Below are 23,144 nucleotides of genomic sequence, written 5' to 3'. Positions count from 1 at the left end.
CGTTGACCAGCAACCTCAAACAAAACAGAAACCTTTGACATGTGACTTTCCTGAAGTATTCTCGGTTTTCTGTTCAGTGCATTTATTTCTAATAATATACAGTATGTTGGTTGAAACCTTTGTAAACTATATGCACTTATTTATGTCAGAGAAGGTCTTGTTCAAAGATAGTTAATGTGTTATCTTACTACTATGTGGATTGACTCAGCATTTGTGTATTTGCCTAATGAACATTGAAACGATACGACTATCAATACAAACCCTTGCTCTGACCTCAATGAGTTACATGGGCGTTGGTTATATACATGTCTGACCAGTGTGACCCAACAGAATGTGGTTAAAAGAAGCTTAGTACTGCTTACTCATCAGGGGCGTAGCCAGGACATTATTTCTGGGGGGGCCAGCTTGTGCCAGTCTTTTATTTGGGGTGGCACTTGATTGTCAAAAACTACTATTACTAAAACTCACATGCGGCTCCTCAGGCCATAAACAATGGATTGAACTCCCTTATGACACTAATAATGTCTAATTGATAAATGTGCGAGTGCAATGTGTCATCATTATGTGAGGGGTTAGGGACCTTAACATGAGACAGGGATGTTTTTAGTGCAAATGACAGAAAGACACAATATGAATTGTCATATTAGGCAATAATTTATTTAGGTAAACCATTGCATTTTAAGTGCAACATCCAATTTATTTGTGATAATACAACGGTTGCACAAATCATGACTAGATCATGTAGTAACACTTGAGTATATACTAGTTAGTTCCAATGATCTTCACTTTATAATACGGATCCAAATAATTAGTAATTCCCACAGAAGTATCTAGTAACACTTTCATCTGTGAGCTATTACTTACTAATTATTTGGATTCGTATTATAAATTGAAGATCATTGGAACTAACTAGTAATGACTCAAGTGTTACTACATGATCTAGTCATGATTTGTGCAACCGTTTGAGATTTTTGGTGAACTTTAGTATACTTTTAGAAAATGTCTTTAGTAACACTTCAGTAATTACTAGTTAGTTCCAATGATCTTCACTTTATAATACGAATCCAAATAATTAGTAATTCCCACAGAAGTATCTAGTAACACTTTCATCTGTGAGCTATTACTTACTAATTCGTTAATAAGAGTTTATTTTAGATAATAGTAGTTACTAGATTGTTAATAAACTTTTTCAGTAGTTCTCTGGGACGTATTAAAAAAATAGAAGTTATTGATTACTTAATAGTGAACTACCACTTTCATCTGTGCGCTATTACTTACTAGTTTGTTAATCAGAGTTTCTTGTTAGTTAATAATAGTTACTAGATTGTTAATATTGTGTTACTCATTGGTTCTTGTGTAGTTATTCATTAACGAAGGAACCGTATTCTAAAGTGTTACCCTGAAATGTTCTGTTCGCTTTGTGTCTGCTGTAACAATTACACTCTTAGAAGAAAAGGTTCAATATACGTAGAACCTTAAAAGGTTCTAAAGCGTTACGTATTTCGGAACCCTTAAAATGCAATGCATGTGAATGATCACAAAATTCAATATATGGTGATTAAAAAATGTAATTAATCAATATCAGACGAAGAGTGCCATTTCTTTTTATCCTCTAAAAATCTGCATGATTAAAATGTGATATTAAGTTACTACAACAATTTAATAAACAATAATTTAATAACAACTACAAATGTTGCAGAATAATGTAATATATGAATGAATAATAGCCCCTTTAGCCAAAATGGTTCTTTCTTGTCAGTTTTGAACCTTTTTTAGCATAAAATGTCCTTCGGAGTTGATTAAAGAACCCTATGCTACATTATAGGGGCCGTTTACACCTGGACACTTCATGTGTTTTCTGTGATCGGATAGCTATCCGATCGTGAAAAGACCTGGTGTAAATGCCCTCCGAAACGCATTCGAGACGGATTTGAATCCGATCACTCAAACCACTTCAGGAGGTGGTCTGGGCCGCATTCCAGACGAAACTGGACAAGTGTAAATGCATCTTGTTCTTGAAACCACATATGTAAATGTTAATACTCCCAAAAATGCTAAAAAAAGAAACGCGTGAGAGCGTGTTACAGGCTACATGTCATGCTATTTTAGTCAGATATGACGACGCTACTGCGACGCGCATCATCACCTCAGATGAGCGGCTGAACGCAAGCCAACGCGCCGCAAATCAAAGTGAAAGTAAGTCGCAGACGATTAACACTACCATCTTCATTAAAAGTAAAGAAACGAAATGATCTTACCAGTTCTGTTGCCGCTCTCTCTTATCACAGTCTTTGCTGATTTTGAAATTAGCCGATGATCAATAAATCCAGCTCATATCTGTTGCTTTCGGTGACGTGCACTTCATTAAATCTGTATATAACGCGGGAATTGAAGATCGGATTTATATCCATTTTGCAAAAACACATTTATCTGACCAGGTGTAAATGGAATCGTTTTGATAAATCAGATAGCTATCCGATCTGAGAAAACGCATGAAGTGGCCAGGTGTAAACAGCCCAAGCGCTGTCAGAATGCAGGCACGTTATGTCTCGCACTGTTGATGGGGGCGAGACCCAACAAGTGACCAATGACTTGATTAAAAAATGCATACATTTCAGCTTCCTTTTTAGACCGTTACTGGAGTTTTTATTTTTATTTTTTATTATTATTAAATGTATTTTCCCGTGAGGTTGGGAGGGGGGGCCGGCAGGGGGGCCGAGCCTTGACCAATGGTGGCCGTGGCCCCCCCTGGCCACCATGTAGCTCCGCCCCTGTTACTCATCCTGTCGCATTGCACTGAAAGCACTGAATGAGCTTTCTAACTTCACTTCAACGAAAAATCAGTGTTCAGCGAGCAAACTATTCACACTGATGCCATAATGAGATTAAAAAGTGCTCTAGTGACACCAAGTGGTCAGACTATCTTAAATCAGGCTATATTCTGGTCCAGTCTGCTGTCTGTCTCCTCTCCTGTACACAAACCAGTTTCGCAGTTTGTACCAAGATAGATACAAGCTGACTTAATTAAATATAAATATATACATAAATAAATATACGAAGAAATGTAAAAAAGCAAAAATACAAAAAATAAATGCATAAATAAATATACAAAGAAATGTAAAAAAGTACAAATAAATGAGTATTTATACTTTTATTTCCATATTTATGTATAATTGTATTTTTTTCACAGATTTATTTATTTATTTATGCATTTATTCATTTATTTATTTCCACTTTTTTATTTCCACATTCATTTATGTATTTATGTTTTTATGTCTACATTTATTTATTTTCACATTTATTTATTTATACATTTATTTATTTCCACAAATAATTATTTCCACATTTATTTATTCCAACATTTCTTTCTCCGTATGCTAATGAGAGCATCAGCAATCGAGCTCAAAGTGGCAGTGCTGAAGCTTTGTGGCCACAGTGACACCTTGTGGTGTGTGTCCAAACGAAACGCAAGAGGCGTGGGGACAATATCACATTTTAAGTCATGTGTATCACCCTAACTGTAGAAAAGTGTGCACTTTGCTCACGCAATCATCATGGTCATCTTGTGTTTTCTCCTAAATACAAGCTCAAGGGTTTATTTCTTGCAAGTGAAGAAATAAGGACAAAAGTATTTTAATGTTCCTATATTATAGTGTAATGTAGACTAAAATATAGGCTACTTTTGAAATATTCATTTTCATTTATATAATACATTTATAAGCTTTATGGATTTTACGTCATAGGAATAATTACATAAATCATTATTACATTATTATAATAACTGTTTGGGATCCTAAAACACCATTGATAATGTAATGTAGACTGAGACTCAACTAAAAAGATGTTTGAGCCCTGTTTATTGTCCTGGTACAAATCAATGCGTTTTCTTTGTTCAACGAACAGTTCATGGGTTGAAGCTAGCTGTTAATTTTGATCTCTCAAAGAGCACGAGATTGATGCATTTAACCTTAAAATGTACAAAATTTTCTTGCGGGGGAGCATGCCCCCGAACCCCCCTAGAGGAACAGTAAATCAGTAAAACTGTAAATGCTATATTAAAGGTCTATCCAACAAATTCCTATAGGAAAGACAACATTGTCAAAGCGATTCCGTTCACATACGTAGATCCATGAAAAAGATTGAAAGCACTGTTATACAAGCATGGCCGGTATATATGGTGATGTCACCCCAAAACAAAAAAACGCACACCAATAGACTGAACATTATCATAAAATCGTGTTTTTGTAGTTTTTATGGAGAAGATAACAATATCATTTTCAAAAGCATGCACTTTGAAACTCATTTTCAGGCCCATGAACACAGTTGTCATGTAAATAAAAAAGTTTAGCTGAAATGGTGTCACATAAAGGGCCTTAAATTTCCATTTTTGACGTCAGAACACAGAAGACTAATTTGCTTGCAGATTTTTCTATGGGGTTTTATAATGGGTAATTCATGAGTAAAATAAGGTCTGTTGTAAATGTAACTTTTAAGTAACTAGATAAGAACTCAAAGAAACCAGCAGTAAATCTATCATCTGGTTTCTGACCTGCAATCCCCTTTTGCATTGATTATATATAAAAGAACCACCAGATTTTAAATGATTCTGGGTCATTGAGTTTATTCAAACAGAATCAAGTTAGCAACACATTTACAAATCATGAAGAATGGGACACGTCACACAATAACAGGTGGTCACGTGACATTTTAACAGGGTTCCGTAAATGTCTATATCCCCAGGACAATCCGGCTGGAAGATGGTACATGGTGGCCGAAGACACTGCAGAAGCCGGTGGACCATCCAACAGGGTCTCATCAGGAAATGGGATGATGGCAGAATAAAGGCTCCACTAGCTGCATCAAAGCATGATTATTCTTCCTTCACTTCATAATTGTGTTTGATGTCTTTCCAGAGTTTCTACAAAAAAAACACACACACACACACACAATTAGATCACACATGTTGAGCAGAACACATTACAGATAACGTTACAGAATTTATACAGACACTCCAGATGTAGAGGTAACGTTAGCATCACAATGTTGTATTATGCCCTTGAATGGTTTAATAATATTTGATCATTATTAAAACAAAATTATATTATTACCAAACTAAAATGTATTTTTTAGCCTAAAGTTAAAGTCTATATTTTCATCCCACTGAATATTTAGTTGCAGTTAGCCAGCGCGCTAATCAAGGTCAGTCTGCCGGTGGGTCATGAAGATATCAACTAAATAAAACGGAAAAATAACTTACCCCCCGATTTATGCTTTCAAATACCGCATCTCCAGCCTGATCAAACACCCTCTCGAAGACAACAGCGCCAACCATAATGGTTATAGCGAAAGTTGACGTTCTCCTGAAGAGCAAATTGTAGACACTTCTTACGAGCGCCATGATGGTCAATGGAGTCTTCCGGAAGAAGAGGCGGGGCGATGAGCTGTCTATCAAATCCGTCGACCAATGAGTATATAAAGCAAATATATTTTTTAATTAATTACTTTACTTATCTTAGTATTTTCGTTTTCTTACTTCAACATACCTATTTGAACTCGTAACATTATTTCTCATATATATCTAACACACTGAATATTTTGGAACAGAAATCCAACATAAATTATGAATCTTATATCATTCTTATATTTCGCGTATTTACCATTCAATTTAGTTATTACTTTTACATTTGAGGGTAATTATAGCTTCATTTAATCAATAATAGATTAAACACCCCTTTTAAGAGTGGAATGGAAGATTCCACCCCTTCTCGCACAGTCGTTTAGTTTCTACCGTAACCCGGTTGATTTTCCCACGTGACCGCTGCGACTTCCTTTCTTGTGGCAGCCATCGAGAAAAATGGTGAGGATTTTCCCGAAACCCAACAATCTAAATCAATCTGGTCGATTATACATGCTTAATAGCTCCGAGAACACGTTTAAAATACACATTGACTTCTACGCTAGAGTTTGAGCACAGTATTTGAAGTGTTGACCTTGATATAAAATGGAAATTAATTGATAAAACGAGACAGTGGTATGTGCGTGTAGCCTGTTAGCGTAGCCGTACCATAAAATTTTACAACTTGAAACATGCAATGATAGGTACGAAATAGTATTTTTTTGGAACTACGTTTTGATATTGTAGATTTCAACAGTCAACCGCCTTCGGACTCAAAATGACAGATTGCTAAACAACCGCTTTTAGACGACATTGGTTAAATTCAGTGTGACCTAACATGTTTTAAGTTTTCAAAGGATCATCATCAGAAATACGTGATATTATAGTTAGGAAATAAAAGAAAACCAATCCATAATAACTGCATTTGTTTGCTTGTGATATGTGTACACCAAATCCCACGAGTCAATAACATGGTTTAACGCAGGGGTCCTGGGGGGCTGCTGTCCTGCAGAGTTTAGCTTTCTTTCCCACACGCCTGTCTAGAAGTTTATAACGTTAGTTTTCCTATAAAGTCTTTGATTATCAGATTCAGGTGCGTTTCATTGTGGTTGGAGGCTTGAAGCTAAACTTAGCTGGATGCTGGCTGACCCTCCAGGAGCAGGATTGGACACCCCTGGTTTAACATGTAATATATTGGTTTGAAATAATACTAATAGATATTGTTGTTGTAGGCAAAGATCAAGGCCAGGGACCTTCGCGGGAAGAAAAAGGAGGAGCTGCTGAAACAGCTGGATGATCTGAAGGTGGAACTGTCCCAGCTCAGAGTTGCCAAGGTTACTGGTGGAGCTGCCTCCAAACTTTCCAAGATGTGAGTGTTTGCTGGGAGTCACAGAGTTTACTGTTTGTGGATGCATGCTTCTGGCCTGAATGTGCTGTATTGGAAGAACAATTTTTCAGGGCCCCTCCTGCAATGCAGTGCCAGCTTTAGTATAATGGGAATGTGGGTGAATTTTTGCTTTTTTAGTGTCTTCTGAAGACTTAAGAACACTCAAGGTTTATGTATGCATGTATGTTAAAGTGTGTGTATATATATCTCACACACAGGGTTTGAAATTAACTTTCACTCAACGACCAACTTATGGCTACTAAATTTAAGTTATCAGCCTTTCAACTTCTGTTTTTTGTTTTTGTTTTTTTTTTTGCTAAATGTAGGTTAACTACCTTTTTTCATATATAATATAAAACTTGGCTTTCATACATTCATTTATTCAAACAAAACGAGCCATATCCTCCCTTTCACAAACTGTATTTGAGGTGGACAGATCAATACAGTACAAATAACAAAAAAGGATGTTGAAAATTAACTGTCTTCTGGCTAGCGACTTGACAGCGTTACCTGCCACAGGTGATTTTTACCCACTATTGGCGGGTGTTCATTTCAAACACTATATGTAAATGTGTTCCTTTTTTTTGCAACATTTTTGATAGTATTCAGCCTTCTCTGTTGAATGTGAATCAGTTGAAGTCTACATTTGAAAATGTAAAGCATTATTCTGATAATTGTTTTCTCTTTCAGCCGCGTGGTTCGCAAGTCCATCGCTAGAGTACTTACAGTAATCAACCAGACACAGAAGGAGAATCTGAGGAAGTTCTACAAGGTCAGTTTAATACCACTAAAACATGCTTTCATACTTGAGCAAAGATGCTGTTTCACTGCTGGAAATATGCCTTAAACTCATTTTAAGTTGGTCTAGATGTCAAAGTCTCTGAACCGGATCTTGCAACCGTTTTTACTGCAGTGTTGATGTATTTCCAAGTGAAAGAGAATGAATAGAGGGCGGGTTTTACTTTAGCGCACTCACCATCCCTTGTTCATACCAGCCTGACGGTTGGTGGAGTGGTTGAGGATATTCATCCCAAGCCATCAAACTGACATCAGACAGGGAACAATATTCAAGCAAATTTTCAGATTTGAATTAAAGATTGCCTCGACAAACAAATTTTTTTTTTTTCTGTATTAACTTTAACAGATTAACTGTTCACCACAAGACTTGTTAGGTGTGCCAACAAAGTAAATGGGTCAATTTTAAGTTCAAAATGACTTAAAAGAAAATCATGCTATATTGCAGGTCCAACTATGATCTAGACACCAACATGAGTCTCTTCAGGCAGGTTCATGATGGAAAGTTTGTGGAGTGTGCTCTGCTGCTTAAAGAACAGCGTTGCTCTGTGTTCATTTAGTTTTTCGTATGAAGTGGGAAGCTGTGATGGTCATTAGTGTCATGTTGCAATCGCTGTATTCAGATAACATGCATTGTTATTAGACTCCAACCCACAACTACACGACACATCCGTTTAGACTCCAGCAAGAACGATCACCCAGCACTCCTCCTGCACACGTGGAGATAGTGTGAATACTCTCTTGCTAAAGAAACACGACTGTTCACAGCAGAGTCTTTAAATGACTCTCATCTGCTGTGAGCAGCCGACAGAACCTTTACATGCTGTCTTATCTTACGGACTTTCCAATTCTCGAAATTCTTGGAGAAGTCACTTTGTGTCTTTGAAATGGTTGATGCTATTCTAGTTATTGATTGTTCATTACTAAACGGTAAACAGGGATCGTTCTGTATCAAACTTCGAAAGAGCAAAGGAAAAATATTGTGATGCACAATGTCAGCGATGCCTAATGTGTTGGGCACCAAAATGGTATCAGCAGATCTTTTTATGTTCTCGTTATCGGCCCAATAGAAAAAAAATTATGGGAAAATAATTTAAAAAATAATGGATTATTTCCTTGCAGATGCAGGGTTTTGAATTTCTTGAAATATGAAGAAAGGAAAATGGTTAAGTGCAACATGCATGTGCAGCACAACTGTCATAAAGGCTACATGCAATTCTAATGAGAACACTATAATTGTGTGTTTGTGACATGACTTTTAATGGTGAGACTGTACTTGGGCTTTTAAATAAACTTGGATTGAGATTTATTGGCCCATATATCGCTTCTCTGCTTTCAAATATTAAGCATTATCGGTATCAACCAAACCTTTCATATCGGTGCATCCCTAGTTAAAATCTATGGAAACTCTTCAGTCTGAGAACTGCTCTTTTACGTTTAATATGGAAGGTTTTCCAGCTTTCATAAGGTGTTTGTAAATGTCAGTCCAATATATTCTAACAATTGTTCTTCATTTTCAGGGTAAGAAGTACAAGCCTTTGGACCTGAGGCCCAAGAAGACCCGTGCCATCCGTCGTCAGCTGACAAAACACGAGGAGAACCTGATGACTAAGAAGATGCAGAGGAAGTCCCGCCTCTACACCATTCGCAAATTCGCCATCAAGGCTTAAGAGGCTGTACTGTTTTTCAATGAGAAAAAAATAAACTCCCCACCCTGGAATTAAGAGTCTCCAGTCTTTGTGTCTCTCTCTGAAGCAGCGATAGGGATTCTTGAGAAATGTGAAGTGGTGATTGCATATAATACATACCTTATCTAGATCAGTGTTTTTCAAAAGGTGAGTTCAAAGAAACAAATAAGAATGTTACTTTGAGAACAAGATTTATTTTAAAAGGTGTGCATGAATACTTGACTCTGGTCAAAGCGTGCCTGAGGAAAACAATGTCCTGATTCAGGATCTGCTGTCAGATGATATGTTTGTTTCATAATTGAATATTTTGGTTTCATGTTCTGACACCTATGTTTAGGTGTAAGCAATGTGCTGTTGGACTGTATAGGCTACAGTACAGTCACTCTTTATCTGTTTTTATATTGCAACTGGGGTGATTTAAGTGGGGGGGTTTTCCATTAAAATTGTTGGAATCTATAGTATGCTTGATACCCTTGCAGTCAAAATGTTAAAGTTATTTAAAAGTAGAATAAAACAAGATATTTAAAATAATATATACAAACTTTTAAAGGGCTTGTTTAGGTTATTAATTTGAGAAGAGTCTGCAGCATGAACAGATTTAAATGGGTAGTTCACCCAAAAATGGAAATGGTGGCATTTATTCACCCTAAAGTTGTTCTAAACCTGTATGAGTTTGTTCGTTGAACACAAAATAAGTTAATTGACCCCATTGACTTCCATATGGGAAAAAAAAACATGTTCAACAATACCGGTTTTGCAACAATTTGAGTGAAATGCCAGAATTTTTTATTTTTGGATGAAGTTAAGTAGAATAACATTTGTATTCGATTTTTTTATTTATTTTTTTTATTATTATTATTTTTACACTTTTTGTATTTGTAGCTAATCTTGCCTTCAAATGCTCAAAAGAAGTTTTTACTTTGAAAATAATAATTGCGACGGGTTTTAAGTGATTTTGATCGCAGAAAAAAATGGGCTTGTGATCTTTTATTTTATTATGATTGTTTACAAACAAATCCTTTTTAAAGATTTTTTTTATTAAAGATTTTAAAGGTTTATACCTATTTTTTTTGTTTGTTTTTTTTACAGAAAGTTATTTAAGTATTTTCCAGATAATATTTAATAATCTCTGGCTGTAGAATAGAAACATGATAAAATCAAATAAAAAAAGAAAAGAATTTATATGTAATCAGAATGGCATGCATGGCCAAGCATCACTTAAATTGTGTACAAAACATGGTGCAAGCTGTATTTGTTATTTTAATTTAAATGTATTATCATAATCATAAACGCATTGGTTAGTACTGTTAAAATAGTTTGACAGTTTACTGCACTATTCTTCAACATAGCAGATAATGAATTGAAAGTCTCTCTCATTCACAGCATTGCAGTGAAAATACAATAAGTTGGCTAATGAATCAGAAGCCTTGCAAGCTCAAATTACAAACGGCCGCACAAGCGCCATCTTTATCGTCCTGTTCTCGGTTTAAACTCGTCCATCTCTCACTTCCCTCCTCTGTGCTTTTTTCTTCATCCTCCTCTTCATCCAGTTGCTCAGATCCACAGACGAGAAGCTCCCCGCCGGGACTGAACACACAGCCGAACGCTGAGTCCTTATGACCCTGAAACACACACGCACATTATGAGGCTTTGTGATGTCATCATAATGCTAAAAATGACCAGTCAAAGGTTCATGATGACCTTCAGCCTCTTCATACAAGCTCCAGTGATCGTATCCCAAATCCTCACCTAGCGAAGAGACGTGTCAAAGTCAAGCTGTGCAGCAAAGTCAGTGTGTGTGTGTGAATGAGTCCGTGTTTATTTTACCATGTCGCCTTCAGCGGCGGATGCCAAAACCCGTCCGTCTCTGGAGAAGGCCAGACTCCTGATCCACACACGCTCACAACCTCCTAAGACAAACAGACATGTGGAACGCTCTGGCAACCACACACGCACCGTCCCGTCCCATGAGCCTGAGGCCTAAAACACACATGCAATACATACATAAATCATACTTTTGAACTTTCTGTTAAATGTCCCTATTATCTTGAATCAAATACCAAAGCTCACTCTCAACAACAAATCTGCTCACCAGCATCCCAGTAACAGAGAAACAGAGACAGGCCACATTTCCCTGGTGCCCCTGTAATGTCACAACCTCCTTTCCGCCGTGAAGTTTCCACACTCTTACGGAGCGATCCCAGGAGCCCGTGGCCTGTGGCGAAGAGAACGAGAGAAGAGGTGATGCAGCTCATGCTGAACGGCTCAAAACAAGCGACACAGAGAGAGCGTGAGACTCATACCACACACTGCGAGTCTGAGGAGAAGACGCTGCTCTGGACAGCTGCAGTGTGACCCCGCAACTCCTCAAACATCTCACCACACTGAAACACCAAACATTACATTCACAAACACACCTGTTACTACATGATGAGTGTCCAAGATTTCTGTCCTGAGAGAGATCATGTTTAGAGATCTGAAACAACCCTTTAACCGCAAGTAAACTTATCCCACATCATTTTAATGCTATATACAGATCATGAAAGTAAGGGGGTATATGAAAGTAACATATAGGCAAATATAATTTAGTGTAAAAATTATATAATAGACAAAGTATTATGCACTTAATATTTTTCTCACATTACTTAAATAGCTCTTTATACATGAAAATATTTAATGTGTCTTTATTTAGTCAAGTAGCCTACCACTCTTACAAGGTGTCTCTTGAAGTACGATTTTAAAAAGGGAAGTGTTTGTTTCACTCGGTTAAATACATTTGTCACTCTATTTAGGCTATGTATATTTTAAAAAGGGAAGTGCGTGCTTGTTTTAGACATTAGTTCTTGAGCTAGCAATAGAAGTGTTGTTTTCTCACCCGGACTCTCCAGATCAGCGCTCTGTTGTCCCATCCACCCGACAGCAGCCACTGCCCGTCCGGACTGAAGCTCACCGTCTCCACACTCCGCGTGTGACCTGAGCTAACATCAACATGGTTACGTAGGCTAAATACTTCTAGAGGTGATTATAAAGCAGAAAACTAACTTTAATCATAATTATTTTTGCTGCTGATGATGAAGCAATGAATTAGGCCTATTTGGGCTCATCTGCTGCAGAACATGAAATCCATGGGGAAGAGTCAGATCCAGATCAAACTAATCCCACCTTACATATACCTAAACCTACCCAGCCCCACCCCTGATCCCTAAACCCACCCCTAAACCTACCCAGCTCCATCACCTAATTCCTAAACCCACCCCTTAACCTACCCAGCTCCATCCCCTAATTCCTAAACCCACCCCTAAACCTACCCAGCTCCATCCCCTAATTCCTAAACCCACCCCTAAACCTACCCAGCCCCACCCCTGATCCCTAAACCCACCCCTAAACCTACCCAGCTCCATCACCTAATTCCTAAACCTACCCCTAAACCTACCCAGCTCCACCCCTGATCCCTAACCCCACCCCTAAACCTACCCAGCTCCACCCCTGATCCCTAACCCCACCCCTAAACCTACCCAGCTCCATCCCCTGATCCCTAACCCCACCCCTAAACCTACCCAGCTCCACCCCTGATCCCTAAACCCACCCCTAAACCTACTCAGCTCCATCCCCTGATCCCTAACCCCACCCCTAAACCTACCCAGCTCCACCCCTGATCCCTAACCCCACCCCTAAACCTACTCAGATCCCCCCTGATCCCTAAACCCACCCCTAAACCTACTCAGCTCCACCCCCTGATCCCTAAACCCAACCCCACCCCCTGATCCCTAAACCCACCCCTAAACCTAATTAGCTCCACCCCCTGATCCCTAAACCCACCACCACCCCCTGATCCCTAAACCAACCCCTAAACCTACTGAGCTCCACCCCTGATCCATAAACCCACCCCTAAACCTACCAACTCCACCCATCAGATCTGGATCCGACTCCGCCCCCTGGATCTTGTGTACTGCAATGAGGTGCTGGAAGAGAACGGTGATTATGAACGTAAACACCTGTCAGTATGTGTGTGCATTTTGTACTCGAGCTGCACCAGATCCTGACGGTACAGTCGTGGGACGCGCTCGCGAACAGCTGACCGTCCGTGGAGAAAACACACGATTTCACTGGACCTGTGGGTTTATTTCAAAAATGGGAACAAAGAAATAAACAAAATTGCCCATTTGCCCTCATTTCTATAGCTATAGGCTATGTCATACCCACTGCACCACTGGATGGACTCGTTACTGTGTTTATCTGGCACTTTTTTAAGTATTTGTACATTTTACTTTCTATCTGTCATATTCATCTTTTACCTGTTTCTCTGGATTTGGTCTGGCCTTGGATTTGTCTTTTCTGAGTGTTTTTGAGTTCTGCAAATAAAACCCTAGAAAATGTATAGGTTTACTTCATCAATGAATGCCATATATACATATGAAGAGTTCAGATGCAAAAGCCTCTAAATGCCATTTGAAATTTTCTTCTTTAATGATGATTTTTATCAAACTTGTATATTTAAGTTCAGTAATTTCACTTAAATAACAATTAATAGGTAATTATCATTGCCATTTAAGTGAAATCACTGAACTTAAATATACAAGCTTGATAAAAATGATCATTCTAGAAGAAAATTTCAAATGGCATTTAGAGGCTTTTGCATCTGAACTCTTCATATATAGATATATGGATTTTAGATAGCAGGGTTTTATTAGCAATTTTGAATATATGCATGCATGTATATATTTAAGAATTATTTGCACATAAATACTATATACAGTATATATATATATATACATAATCAATATTATATATAAATATTTTATATATTAACAACACATTTTCTTATGTATTCATACATGCATGTGTGTGTATATGCAAAATAATTATACATAGCACACACAAATATATTATGTAAACACTTTTATTTTGGAAAAAGATTAATCGCAATTAATCTTTGCACAGCAAAGATTATATATATATATATATATATATATATATATGGAGTTTAGATAGCAGGGTTTTATAGCAGAACATTCGACTTTTTATTACTCTAGTCAATATAATTTTTTTGAGGATAAGCTTACTTATTGAATTGATGTTTTCCACAGGTCATTTCAAATGTTGAACTTTTTGTGACAACATATAAACAGGGTTGAAGAGGTTTATCTGAATTCCAGATTTTTGGGGTTATTCATGGTCTGTTGTAGTATAATTAGGGCATCGATGGTGAGAGGACCCTCTTGGAATTGCTCTGTTTATTATAATGTATAATTTTTTAATACTTTTACACTTTTACATTCTCTTGTTTGATGGGGTAAATAGAATAATGTCATCTCATTGTGCCCAGTTTTTTTTTTTTTTTTTAAAAAAAGGCTTATTACTGCATTCATAGAGCAAACTCATGTTATATTTCAAACCCATAAGACTTGTGTTCAATTCATATAATTAATTTTATGATCTCTTTATGAACTTTTTGAAGCATCAAAGTGGTAGTTGCGTAGCTGTCAATGGAGGAATGGAAATATCCCAGATATCATCAAAAAGATCTTCATTTGTTCATTTGTATTCCAAAGATGAACGTAAGTCTTGTAGGTTTGGAGTGACATGAAGGAATGTAATTACTGACTGAATTTTCATTTTGGGGCGAACTATCCCTTTAATGCACCTGAGTGTCCGCTGACTGTGGCCAGGTGTTCTGCGCTGGTGGCGTTCCACAGGTACAGTCTGCCGTCATCACAGCAGCTGAGCAGAATCTGACAGTCAGGGGAGAACACACAGCAGTTCACCTGAGACAGACAAGAACATCAACACATGCTCTGTCTATTAAAGTACAAACAAACATTACATACCTCTCCTTTGTGTCTGGAAAAATATCTAATGTTGGACAGACTGAAGTCTTCTGAGGGATGACGACACACGCTTCCTTTTTCATGAGAAAGATACATTTCAGAAATGTCAAAAATGTAATAATTAATCGAACATGGTCAATGAATCGTGGAGCTTGGCTGCAGTGTTGCAGCTCAGTTTTTGTTTGGGTTTTGTATCCAGAGTTACGGCCTCTTGAGTGTCTGCGCTTTATTACAGTACTTTAAACAGTCATTAACTCTGAAAACACATTAACAAGCTGACTGAGTGTGTGTGTGTGTGTGTGTGTTCACCTGCCAGTAGCAGTTTTAAACACAGATTTGAACTTTTTAAGTCATGCAAGAAGTAGGCTACATAAAACTCAAAAAAAAAAAAAAAAATTCAAAATGATTTTTGAAAAAGTTTAAGATGGGAATGATTTGAATGATAAAAAAAAGATAATCCTAAAAAGTAAAAACATATTTAGATACCTGCTATTATGGAGGCTTGTTTCCGCCACTGAATAAAACAATATAAAAGATAATGAGACTTTTTAATCTGACAATTCTGACTTTTTTCCTCAGAATTGTGAGTAATAAAGTCAGAATCGCAAGATGTAAAGTCGCAAGAACCTTTTTATGTTGTATTCAAAGGCGGAAACAAGGTACCATATGTTACAGTCAATTTTCCACTTTTCATTTTCATGACTCATAATAAATAATTCCACCCATTTGCATATTAAATAAACCTGAATAAAGATATAATAATATATCATTGTAAACAAATCATATTACTTGAATGACATGAAAACTTAAAACTGATATTTCATTAAAAATATACTTATACTAATATATTTAATAACCATTTGAAATATTATAAAGAAATTACATTAGCAATATGTGAGTAACATGTTAGTTGATTCTAGGCTGAAGGAGAGTTCGTGAAACCCAAACTTCAGAAATTTCCATTCGCAATGTCCTGTTAAATGCGTCACTGTCTATTCATGCTGTGTGAACATACCAGTTTACCCCATGACCCTTCAGAAGTCCTGACATGTTAGTGTGAGTTTTTTTTGTTACATATTTTTGAGAAATGATCTCTGCAGGCACGAATACCCCATGCCTGGCTGTTTCTGAGTTACTCTGTTGGTAAGGAAGACATCTGTGTTCTAGTCTCACAGTCAGAGAGAGTAACTGACGTGACAGATCCGTAGGCTTTCTACTGAATGTTTACTCTCAACAACAGCAGGATGTTTATCGGGTCGTTTGCATGCGTTTCACGCAGCTCGCTCGCAGCAGGAGTGTGTTAATCATCCTGTGTGGACATGCCTAAACAATGATACCTTTCACCTTCACTGAATAACAATCACTTTGATTGAATCACAACAGTTGCAAAAACAAAATCTCATATTTGAAGCACGTTTTTTTAGATACAAATAAATAAAAATCATGTATTAGGATAGCTAAATAGGCTAATTATCTAGGAAATGCATCCCAAATCTTCTTTTGTCGATGTCAAGTAGGCTATTGTGCGTCAAATCAAGCTCTTTTTGGTGCATTATTGTACAATATCATAGGAATAATATGTTTGTTTTTAGGAAATTTGGTTTTGTGTTAGATACTTGTAAAGCTGGGTCTTGAAGCCAAACAGTTGAGAACTTTTTAAGAGGAAGTTGAGCTCTCTGACCTGCATGATAAGGGGCTATGATTAAATTGTGTGTGTGTTTGTGTGTGTGTCTGCAAGCGGATATGTGTAGGTGCAATGCATGTTTTCGAGAATTACTGAAGTCACATCTACTGCAGGGTGGGTATTTGTAGGAAACAGGAAAGCATCACTCTTGTGTATTTTTCATCTTTGATATAGGCCTATATTTGATCTATCCTAACTGCGTCACTCTTGACTGTACCGCAGTAACCCATAACCACAGGAAGACAACTGATGCAGTGAAAACAGATGTTCGAGTCAAATGTCGTTTTAGTTGTCTTCTGCATCTCTGGTCATCTGTAGGGTAAAGATCAGAACTGTGACCTCTATTCTTGTGTTATCTCTCATTGACAGGCCTTTCCTTCTTACACAATGTGGTGGAACAAGATATTAGCTTGAATCCATTAACTAAGCTAACATTTTTCTGTCCGTCTGCCAAATTATAGTTATTTTTCATGAACGCATCACTTCAGAAGGCCTTTATTTAACCCTCAAAGTTGTGGAGCACTTTTATCATGGATGGATGCACTTATGGACTTCAAAAAATATACAGACGATCACTGCCATTATAAAGCTTGAAAGATCCAGAACATTTTTTTAAAATATAAGTCCAATTGTGAAAGAACAATGTCATAGCCTACACAGGATGGCTTGAGAGTAAGTAAATGGCTAATTTTCATTTTTGGATGAACTATGCCTTTAAGATTTAAGACTTGTTGGATAGTGAAAAATAGTTTGAGTACCTTAAAAACACAAAATCGTCAAAGACAAATGGGAACAAAGATGATGTCATCGGAATGGAACGAGACCGCTTTTTTTAACAGAGATGGAGAGAGAGAGAGAGAGAGAGAGAGAGAGAGAGAGAGAGAGAGAGAGAGAGAGAGAGAGAGAGAGAGAGAGAGAGAGAGAGAGAGAGACTGACTCACTGACGGTCACACACGGCTCTTCTTAGCTCTCTCGATTCGGACTTCATTTGCATTCCACACACAGACAGGGTGTGTTAAGAATTCGCTCGTTTTTAATTGACAAACTTGGACGTATTTCTCGGTCATGGGGAAAGTTTTCCTCTTCGTTTTGATCACATTCATTCTTCTGAACGCGACCGAGGCTAAAGGTAAGCAAATCGATTTCTTGGAAACCGTTTAGTTTTGATTCACTTCAAACAATCCATTGGTCTATATGTGTGTGATGAACGAGGAATCATTCGATTTAGGCGACTATAAAAAAAAGTCCAATACCAGGCTACATCATTCAATCTGATTTTGCTAAAATTGTAGATGTAGAATTGCAAGTACAAAAGTACTTTTGTGTTTCAATTTTTTCTTAAAGATTATTTCCAAAAGCATCTATAAACATTAAATAAACTATTTGAGTTTTATGTTATTTTATTTATATTATATATTTTTCATAATAGCCTACATATTGTATTATATACAATCAAGTAAAAAAGTTTTTATTTTTTTTTTTTACTAAAATTATGAAACACAAAATACTACATAAACCAAAGGACCCACAAAACAAACACACAAAAATACTTCACAAATTAATAAAAGCATATATCTAAGTCTATATACAAATGCGTTTTTGAGAAACAGACAGATTGTGCAGATCTAATATCCATTGGGAGTCTATTCCATAACACTGGAGCCACTGCAGAATCTTTGTCACCTTCTGTTTTATATCTGGATCTTGGAATAGCCAACAATCCATGACTAGAAGAACATCTGAGACGTCTAACAGTTTCCAGTGATCTTGAAAGGTCCACCAAATACTTATGTAAAAAGGTATAAACCATGCCAAACCATGTAGTGCTTATGTCAATAATAATATCTTAAAAACAATCCAAAAAGTAATTGGTAGCCAATGTAATGAGGCTAAATTTGGAGTAATAGGATTAAAAGATCTAGTTAGTGTCAATAATCTTTAGCAGCAGCATTTTGTAACTGCTGTGATAAAACGTGTTGATTTAAAGTAGAAAACAGGACATTGCAATAATCCAGATGAGATGAAAAAAAGCATTAATAACTTTCTCTGTGTCTTTAAAACTTAAAATCTCAAATTGGAAATAGTTGTAAAAAGTACAGGAAACACATTTCTTAATGTGATACGTCAAAATAAACACCCAAGTTTTTAACTACCTGGTGCTATTGGGGAACATCTAATCACAAACTAACTCGATCTGACTTTTATATAGCCTTGACCTATTATCACTTCTTCATTTTTATCAGTATTGAATTGCAGAAAATCACAAGTCATCCAATTTTTTTTATATTTGCTAAGCATACATCACGATTAGACTTGTCCTTCCTAATCGTGACAGCATAGAGGACATCTAAGCTTCTCAGATCATTCGACCACAGTGATAAATATAACTGTGATTATGATATAATTCTGATTATGTTCAAAAGGTAACATCTAAATTGAAAACAAAATAGGTCCCAACAGCGAGCCCTGAGGAACACCACATGGTAGAAACACCACTATTTCTCTGAAGCCTGAAAAATTATTGTTTTCACTTATAACCTCCCATCTATCTATCTATAAAAGTAAGATGTACTATTCCTAACTCTTCTATATGTCCAATTGCAGGAAAGAGGGACAAAAGACAGAAGGGCAAAAGAAACACAACTGACAAGGCCAGCCCAAGGTTTTTTCAAGGAATCGCGAACCCAGTTAACCTCCCTCTTTCTCCTAACCAAACAACAGACCTGCAAGCTTTTGTCGTCCCGTCTGTGGAAGTGGAGTTACGCAACAACAACACGGAAAAGTACCTCCAAGGTCCTCTGAGCAAGTGCTTCATCCCAGTTGTCTACATAATAGCCATCGTTGTCGGCATTCCCGCCAATATCGCCATTTTGGTCGCCGTTGGAACCAAAGTGAGGGTCATTTCATCTGCGATATTGTACTGTAGCTTAGCGTTGTCCGACTTGCTGCTGTTGTTCAGCCTGTTGCTGAAGACACACTATCATCTCAGTGGGAACCATTGGATTTTCGGTGAAACCGCCTGCCGTATCACGACCGCCTGTTTTTACGGCAACCTCTACTGCTCAACTTTCACACTAGCGTGCATTAGTATCAAGCGCTACATTGCCGTGGTGCATCCTTTTCTCTATAAGAGTTTGCCAAAACGCACGTTCACCACCTGTGGTTGCGTAACCATCTGGATTGTATTTATTATTGCCCTTCTCCCTGAATTCCTAGTGCAACAAAGCTACCGCATCACACAACTTGGAATAATCACATGCCACGACGTTCTTCCGGACAACATATATTACTACCAGTGGCTTGTCTATTATAACCTTGGCCTCACCTGTGTAGGTTTTTTCCTTCCCCTAGTGGTGACAGTAGCATGTTACACTTCCATCGTCTGGCACCTGAACCGCTCACACCAGGACTGGGCTCTTTACATCAGGGCTAGCACGTTTAACTTCGTTATCTTTGGCCTGTGCTTCGGCCCAAGCAGCTGTTTTCATTTTGTGCATTACGTCCTGCTGTCTGTTAGCAATACAGAGAGTTTCTACATCTACTTCAGTGTGGCCGTGTGTCTGTGTTGCCTGCATAGCGCTCTGGATCCGTTTCTCTTCATGCTCATGTCCAGGACTGTCGGAACCAAACGCTACTTTCTTGGACGCAAAGGACATGCGCTTAGCATCTCTACATAGAGTCAACATGAGATACATGTTGCGCAACCTTCCGCACGCAATCCTGCATATTTCCAAGTGAAACAGGATGTTTAATGGGAACTCGTTGAAACGGGCGAAATTGAAAAACATTTTAACGGCAGAGGAAGTTGTTGCATTTTGATAAAAGATTACCAGCACTTACATTACTGTTCAAAAGATGACTGGATTTTTTTTTTAAAGAAATGAATACTTTAATTCAGCAAGAGTGCTTTAAATTGATCAAAATAAAGACATCATTTTACAAAAGATTTCCATTTCCAAATAGAATCCTGAAAAATATTTTTCAACCTTGATAATCAGAAATGTGTCTAGAGCAGCAAATCATCATATAAGAACGATTTCTGATTCTGAAGGATCATGTGATGCTGAAGACTGAAGTAATGATGCTGAAAACTCAGCTTTGCATCAAATTACACATTATGATAGAAAACAGTTATTTTAATTTGTAATAATATTTCACAATATTACTCTACTTTTTTGGTGAGCAGAAGAGACTTCTTTCAAAAACCACATGCTTTTGAACAGTAGTGCACATTTGATGAATCTTGCACAATAGTGCATTAAGCATATTAAGTATATAGGGTCAATTGTGATTTCATGTTGACCATATTGACTAAAAAGGGGGTAATCTAGAATCTGCTTTTTGTTTTGTTTTGGTCTTATTTCTAAAAACCTACTTGATCTAGGTTTAAAGTATTTAATATGTGAAGTGCCATTAGGAGAACTAATAGTTCGTAGTTCCAGCCAGTTGGCTTGAATCGCTTGGACAGGAGTTGCACCTTTTATACTGAATACAAATGGAGAGACATTTGAATGGCCCCGAGAGAAAGGGGTGTAATATACTGCCTGGACTGTGTTCAGTGTGTGTTATGAATGTTACATAAAGCCTTGTTGACCAAGGCAAAGTTTGTCTGTTTGTATAGCGAATGTAAATGCTTTTATGATAATGCCTCTATTTAAACCTGTTATTCAAAGCACAGTATTAATATAGTCATTAAAACAAATAAAACAAAAAAGTCCCGACTGTCTGATTATTTTGAGGTTTTATGGACCTAAATCAAATGCCATTTGCCTCACTAGGGTCCAGTGGTGTTCATTTCTTTGAATTTGATTCATCAAAAAACGTGCAAGATTTGGCATTAACTGCCAAAAAAGACTTAAAATCGACATGAAATGCGATAGTGTTTTCTTTCATATTGCGATGGCTTCTCGAATGAGGAAGAAATGAAGGCACTAGACTTGATTTTGTCCATTGGGAAATGATTGGATGGTTGTGGTTTGCTATTGGGTGATCTCATGTGAGTGACAGGTTGCCCCGCCCTCGCGCCAGTAAACACATCATCAGAGAGAGATGCTGCTGCAAGAGGGAGGGAAAGATATTAATGTGCATGGATAATTGTTTATAATAAACACTGCAATATTTTATAAAAAACAAGGGTAACACTTTATTTTATAGTTTCATTGTTACATATGTTGCATGTAGTTACCATATTAATCACTGTAAATTATGCATAATTACTTACAACTAACCCCAAACTAGACTATAACACTAAAAATAAACTAACACTTTACCTTAAAATATAATGTAACCAAAACAAGAATGGTCAGTTTTGATTTCATGGTGACTTGCAACTATAGATTTCACAATCATGTAATCTATTGTTTAATCCAGGTTAAAGCCAATATCATTACAACTGATAGCCATAAGAAAATGTTGTGTTAGACTGCTCTCTTTTTTTGTTATCTCACAAAGATCTCCTCTTGTTTGACAAATATATACATTTTGATGTATGATATCCTCTTGTATTATTATTTTTGGTTATGACCATGGATGGTATGATCTTGTGGTTTTTAGTTGGAATTATCCATTGTGCTTGAGGCAAATGCAAACATTCAAATGCTTGATATGAACTCATGCATCTCGATGTCGTGACAACCTCTATGGTTTCATAAGCGTAACCTTCCAGGAATGTGAACCACAAGGCAGGTGGGGATTACTGGGAAACAGAAGTAAAGTGTTTTGTGCTTATATTGTCATTGTAAATGCACATATAATAAATTAATATATTATTAAGTGCAAAGGAAAACCTTGTAAAATGTTTGTATTATTAAGCGTTAGACATTAATATGTCCTAATTATTAAATTAATTATGGCCTTATTTATTCCTGTTTTTGTGCAGAATACAGCTTTATTTATAGCGTTTGAAAATACAAAAGCTCAATCTATTTCAAGTTTTGGGTTTTGATCAATTAGGTAAGTCAATAACTTTTATTTATATAGTTCTTTATACAATACAGATTCAGATTTTACTGTATTAACAGGAAAATACTTAATGATGCACATTCAATGAGGATTCAATTAATGAGGATTCAATTCTGCTGTAAAGCAGTTCTAAAAAGACAGTAGTAAACAGTCATTATTCAGTTGAAATCAGTTCAGTGTTGATTTACTTTGGTTCAACAAGTGTGTGAAGTACATCAATTGTAAAAACAATAGAATTTAGCTATAGGTAAAGCATCAAAAATGACTGTCAAAATCCAAAGAAAAAAAAAATGCTTTTAATGGTTATTATTTTGTTAATCTTTGCTTACATTTCTTTTTATTTTCATTTACATATCTGAGGACTGTAGCATAGCATCCACACTGTTTTTACTCAATGTAGTGAAAT

The 23,144-nt window shown here is 36.8% G+C and overlaps 4 protein-coding genes across 6 annotated transcripts; 2 read left to right on the top strand and 2 right to left on the bottom strand.

Moving 5' to 3' along the window:
• Positions 1 to 4,604: 4,604 nt before the first annotated feature.
• Positions 4,605 to 5,429, bottom strand: uqcr10 (ubiquinol-cytochrome c reductase, complex III subunit X). Its single transcript, XM_039658300.2, has 2 exons — positions 5,258 to 5,429; positions 4,605 to 4,918 (listed from the first exon to the last, which is right to left on the bottom strand). Exons 1-2 carry the CDS (start codon positions 5,396 to 5,398, stop codon positions 4,871 to 4,873), a joined length of 189 nt encoding a protein of 62 aa, XP_039514234.1. The 5' UTR covers positions 5,399 to 5,429; the 3' UTR covers positions 4,605 to 4,870.
• Positions 5,430 to 5,706: 277 nt separating this feature from the next.
• rpl35 (ribosomal protein L35) lies at positions 5,707 to 9,306 on the top strand. The gene is made up of 4 exons (XM_039658310.2): positions 5,707 to 5,857; positions 6,628 to 6,764; positions 7,473 to 7,554; positions 9,098 to 9,306. The coding sequence occupies exons 1-4, from the start codon at positions 5,855 to 5,857 to the stop codon at positions 9,245 to 9,247; spliced, it is 372 nt and encodes a 123-aa protein (XP_039514244.1). The 5' UTR covers positions 5,707 to 5,854; the 3' UTR covers positions 9,248 to 9,306.
• On the bottom strand, positions 9,100 to 15,403 carry wdr38 (WD repeat domain 38). 3 transcript variants are annotated; one of them, XM_039658308.2, is made up of 9 exons: positions 15,094 to 15,392; positions 14,910 to 15,030; positions 13,261 to 13,377; positions 12,141 to 12,238; positions 11,569 to 11,649; positions 11,358 to 11,480; positions 11,093 to 11,245; positions 10,967 to 11,014; positions 9,100 to 10,887 (listed from the first exon to the last, which is right to left on the bottom strand). In XM_039658308.2, the coding sequence occupies exons 1-9, from the start codon at positions 15,187 to 15,189 to the stop codon at positions 10,684 to 10,686; spliced, it is 1,041 nt and encodes a 346-aa protein (XP_039514242.2). In that variant the 5' UTR covers positions 15,190 to 15,392; the 3' UTR covers positions 9,100 to 10,683. The 3 variants fall into 3 exon arrangements, with proteins under 3 accessions (XP_039514242.2, XP_088980158.1, XP_039514243.2); XM_089124032.1 differs by having other exon boundaries at positions 14,910 to 14,997; positions 15,094 to 15,391; XM_039658309.2 differs by lacking the exon at positions 10,967 to 11,014 and having other exon boundaries at positions 15,094 to 15,403.
• A 2,295-nt stretch (positions 15,404 to 17,698) lies between these two features.
• On the top strand, positions 17,699 to 21,495 carry LOC120469363 (proteinase-activated receptor 3). The gene is made up of 2 exons (XM_039658307.2): positions 17,699 to 17,906; positions 19,382 to 21,495. The coding sequence occupies exons 1-2, from the start codon at positions 17,843 to 17,845 to the stop codon at positions 20,452 to 20,454; spliced, it is 1,137 nt and encodes a 378-aa protein (XP_039514241.2). The 5' UTR covers positions 17,699 to 17,842; the 3' UTR covers positions 20,455 to 21,495.
• The last annotated feature ends 1,649 nt before the right edge of the window (positions 21,496 to 23,144 follow it).

Source organism: Pimephales promelas, chromosome 19 (genome assembly GCF_988280905.1).
Source record: "Pimephales promelas chromosome 19, fPimPro1.hap1.1, whole genome shotgun sequence".
NCBI lineage: Eukaryota > Metazoa > Chordata > Actinopteri > Cypriniformes > Leuciscidae > Pimephales > Pimephales promelas.
The sequence above is the reverse complement of the archived record's forward strand: the minus strand, read 5'-3'. Positions and strand labels throughout refer to the sequence as shown.

What these genes read in the sequence shown, in the direction of transcription:
- wdr38 (XM_039658308.2), bottom strand. Translation starts at nt 15,189, where the DNA reads ATGTATCTTTCTCATGAAAAAGGAAGCGTGTGTCGTCATCCCTCAGAA. An exon ending in ATGCACACACATACTGACAG is followed by an intron (nt 12,239 to 13,260) that starts GTGTTTACGTTC and finishes ATGTTAGCTCAG; the next exon opens with GTCACACGCGGAGTGTGGAG. An exon ending in CTTGTATGAAGAGGCTGAAG is followed by an intron (nt 10,888 to 10,966) that starts GTCATCATGAAC and finishes TGTGTGTTTCAG; the next exon opens with GGTCATAAGGACTCAGCGTT.
- rpl35 (XM_039658310.2), top strand. An exon ending in GCCTCCAAACTTTCCAAGAT is followed by an intron (nt 6,765 to 7,472) that starts GTGAGTGTTTGC and finishes TTTCTCTTTCAG; the next exon opens with CCGCGTGGTTCGCAAGTCCA. An exon ending in ATCTGAGGAAGTTCTACAAG is followed by an intron (nt 7,555 to 9,097) that starts GTCAGTTTAATA and finishes CTTCATTTTCAG; the next exon opens with GGTAAGAAGTACAAGCCTTT.
- uqcr10 (XM_039658300.2), bottom strand. Translation starts at nt 5,398, where the DNA reads ATGGCGCTCGTAAGAAGTGTCTACAATTTGCTCTTCAGGAGAACGTCA. An exon ending in TTGAAAGCATAAATCGGGGG is followed by an intron (nt 4,919 to 5,257) that starts GTAAGTTATTTT and finishes TTTTTTTTGTAG; the next exon opens with AAACTCTGGAAAGACATCAA.
- LOC120469363 (XM_039658307.2), top strand. Translation starts at nt 17,843, where the DNA reads ATGGGGAAAGTTTTCCTCTTCGTTTTGATCACATTCATTCTTCTGAAC. An exon ending in GAACGCGACCGAGGCTAAAG is followed by an intron (nt 17,907 to 19,381) that starts GTAAGCAAATCG and finishes GTCCAATTGCAG; the next exon opens with GAAAGAGGGACAAAAGACAG.